We start from the raw sequence: 1,939 nt of genomic DNA, 5'->3' as shown, positions 1-1,939 counted from the left end.
GCTGCAGATGGAAATTTTGAAAATGTACAACTCATCACATGCACCTATATTTTTTAATTTAATTATAAATATATATTGCATAACTCTACAGTTCCAAAACCCTACAGTACCACAACCTACAGCTAATGGCCTCGGTTGCCGAAGCTTAAAAATAAAATAAAATATAATATATTGAACAACACAAATATGCTCAAGAGTGGGACTACTATAATAACGATGCACGCGTTTGAATAATATTATATTTTTTCTACACCGTAGATCACGACGCCGCTAAACCACTGCGGATTGCCGTTACCGCGGTCGGCACTTTGTATTCTGGCCAAGTGTGGTCTATACCATAGCATTTTTAAGACTCTTACCGTTTCGTGCGGTTTCGATGGGCTGTAAATGAAAATGGTTTTTCCGATGTACTGATTTCCGTTTCGACAACGGTCGTAACATATCGTTATAACGTAGTAGTCGTCACCGTCGTCCATTTCGAACTTGGTGATCAAGTGGATTTCTTTGCCCCATAAGATATAACTACTGTCGATACAATTTACCACGGGAAACGGCCGTTGGGCGTATTTTGCAGCCCGGACCCTGGCGACCAACTCCGAATAATTGATGTGCCTCAATATCCGTTTCTTTAGAAAAATTGCAATTGCATGTCCGTCGATTGGTTCTGTACTAGAGGGTACCTCACTCTGTATAATCAAATCACAGGCCATCGCAATCACAGTTATTTACAATTGTTTGTCTGTTTACATTTCTTTCAGCTAATAATTACTACGTATATCATGCGCCGTACTTGCTGCAATGGTTCGGTGAGCTGTTGGTGACTTGCGGTTGTAGTTATCGCATCCGGTGCCTCCGTTGCAGGTATAATTGCATCCGGTGTCTCCGTTGCAGCAGGCATTGCATCCAGTGCATTCGTTGCAGGTAATGCATCAGGTGCCTCTGTTACGTCCATATTCTCGTCAACGAGTTTGGAAAAACATTTTCTGTGACATAATAACTTACATTCTGTGAACGACGACAATAAATACAGTGTTTATTATTTTCAGACGAGTGTTCGAAAACCACAGTCGTCTGTCATGGCCACAGTCTCACTGATCTCATACATATATAATATATATATACCTCTGCACTTGAACATCGTGGTCCATAAACGTAACTTCCGAGTCCTACACAATGAACACTTTCTAAACGTGTTATGCACCAAAAACCAATTATGACCCACATGACTGAAAAATAACAATAAATTAGAGTAAGCACGATATAAAGTTTAAGTAGAAACTCATCACCCATCTGTACAAAAGAGCAGGTCATTATTCGGTTGTTCAGTGATGGTCATGTTGATCAACAAATATTATATTTTTAATGTCTTATTAAATTTTATGTGACATGTAATACATTTCAGTTTGTGCGATTTACTTATCCAAGAAAAAAATCAAGTGAGCTCGTTAGTACTGACACAAATTATAATATAACTATTATATTATATAATCTGTGGTTTTACAGTCAACATAATACCATCGTTGCTACGAGAATCGTCGACAACAGAATATTGCAATATTCGGTTATGCAGTTTTTTTGCAAATGACCAATATTTATTTTAAAATTGTTTTTTTTTAAAAATTAAAGTATATATATATATATGCATGTTTATCTCCTTAAAAGAACAGCTGAGTTCTTGAAACGTATGAGGCGTTTTACGATAATGCACATTCAATAATATAAACGTATAATGTATATACAATGACTGCTGCACAGTTCAGCACCAACAGTTATACGTACACTCTGCACTATATACCAATAAGCTGCACTTTTGTTTCGTTTTCAAAAAAAAAAACACATTTTTGTAACAATCCATTAATCGCTCCGCTAGGATCTAAAAAGACGCGTGATTATAGGCCAGAGTTGATGGAAAATAGGCCGTGTTAATCTAATGTTTCCT

The 1,939-nt window shown here is 36.9% G+C and overlaps 1 protein-coding gene across 1 annotated transcript; it reads right to left on the bottom strand.

Moving 5' to 3' along the window:
• Positions 1-236: 236 nt before the first annotated feature.
• On the bottom strand, positions 237-1,336 carry LOC111039317. Its single transcript, XM_022322779.1, has 4 exons — positions 1,287-1,336; positions 1,123-1,226; positions 761-1,005; positions 237-686 (listed from the first exon to the last, which is right to left on the bottom strand). The coding sequence occupies exons 1-4, from the start codon at positions 1,334-1,336 to the stop codon at positions 237-239; spliced, it is 849 nt and encodes a 282-aa protein (XP_022178471.1).
• Positions 1,337-1,939: the final 603 nt, after the last annotated feature.

Source organism: Myzus persicae, unplaced genomic scaffold, assembly GCF_001856785.1.
Source record: "Myzus persicae strain clone G006 unplaced genomic scaffold, MPER_G0061.0, whole genome shotgun sequence".
Classification (NCBI taxonomy): Eukaryota; Metazoa; Arthropoda; class Insecta; order Hemiptera; family Aphididae; genus Myzus; species Myzus persicae.
This window is presented reverse-complemented; position numbering and strand designations above follow the sequence as displayed.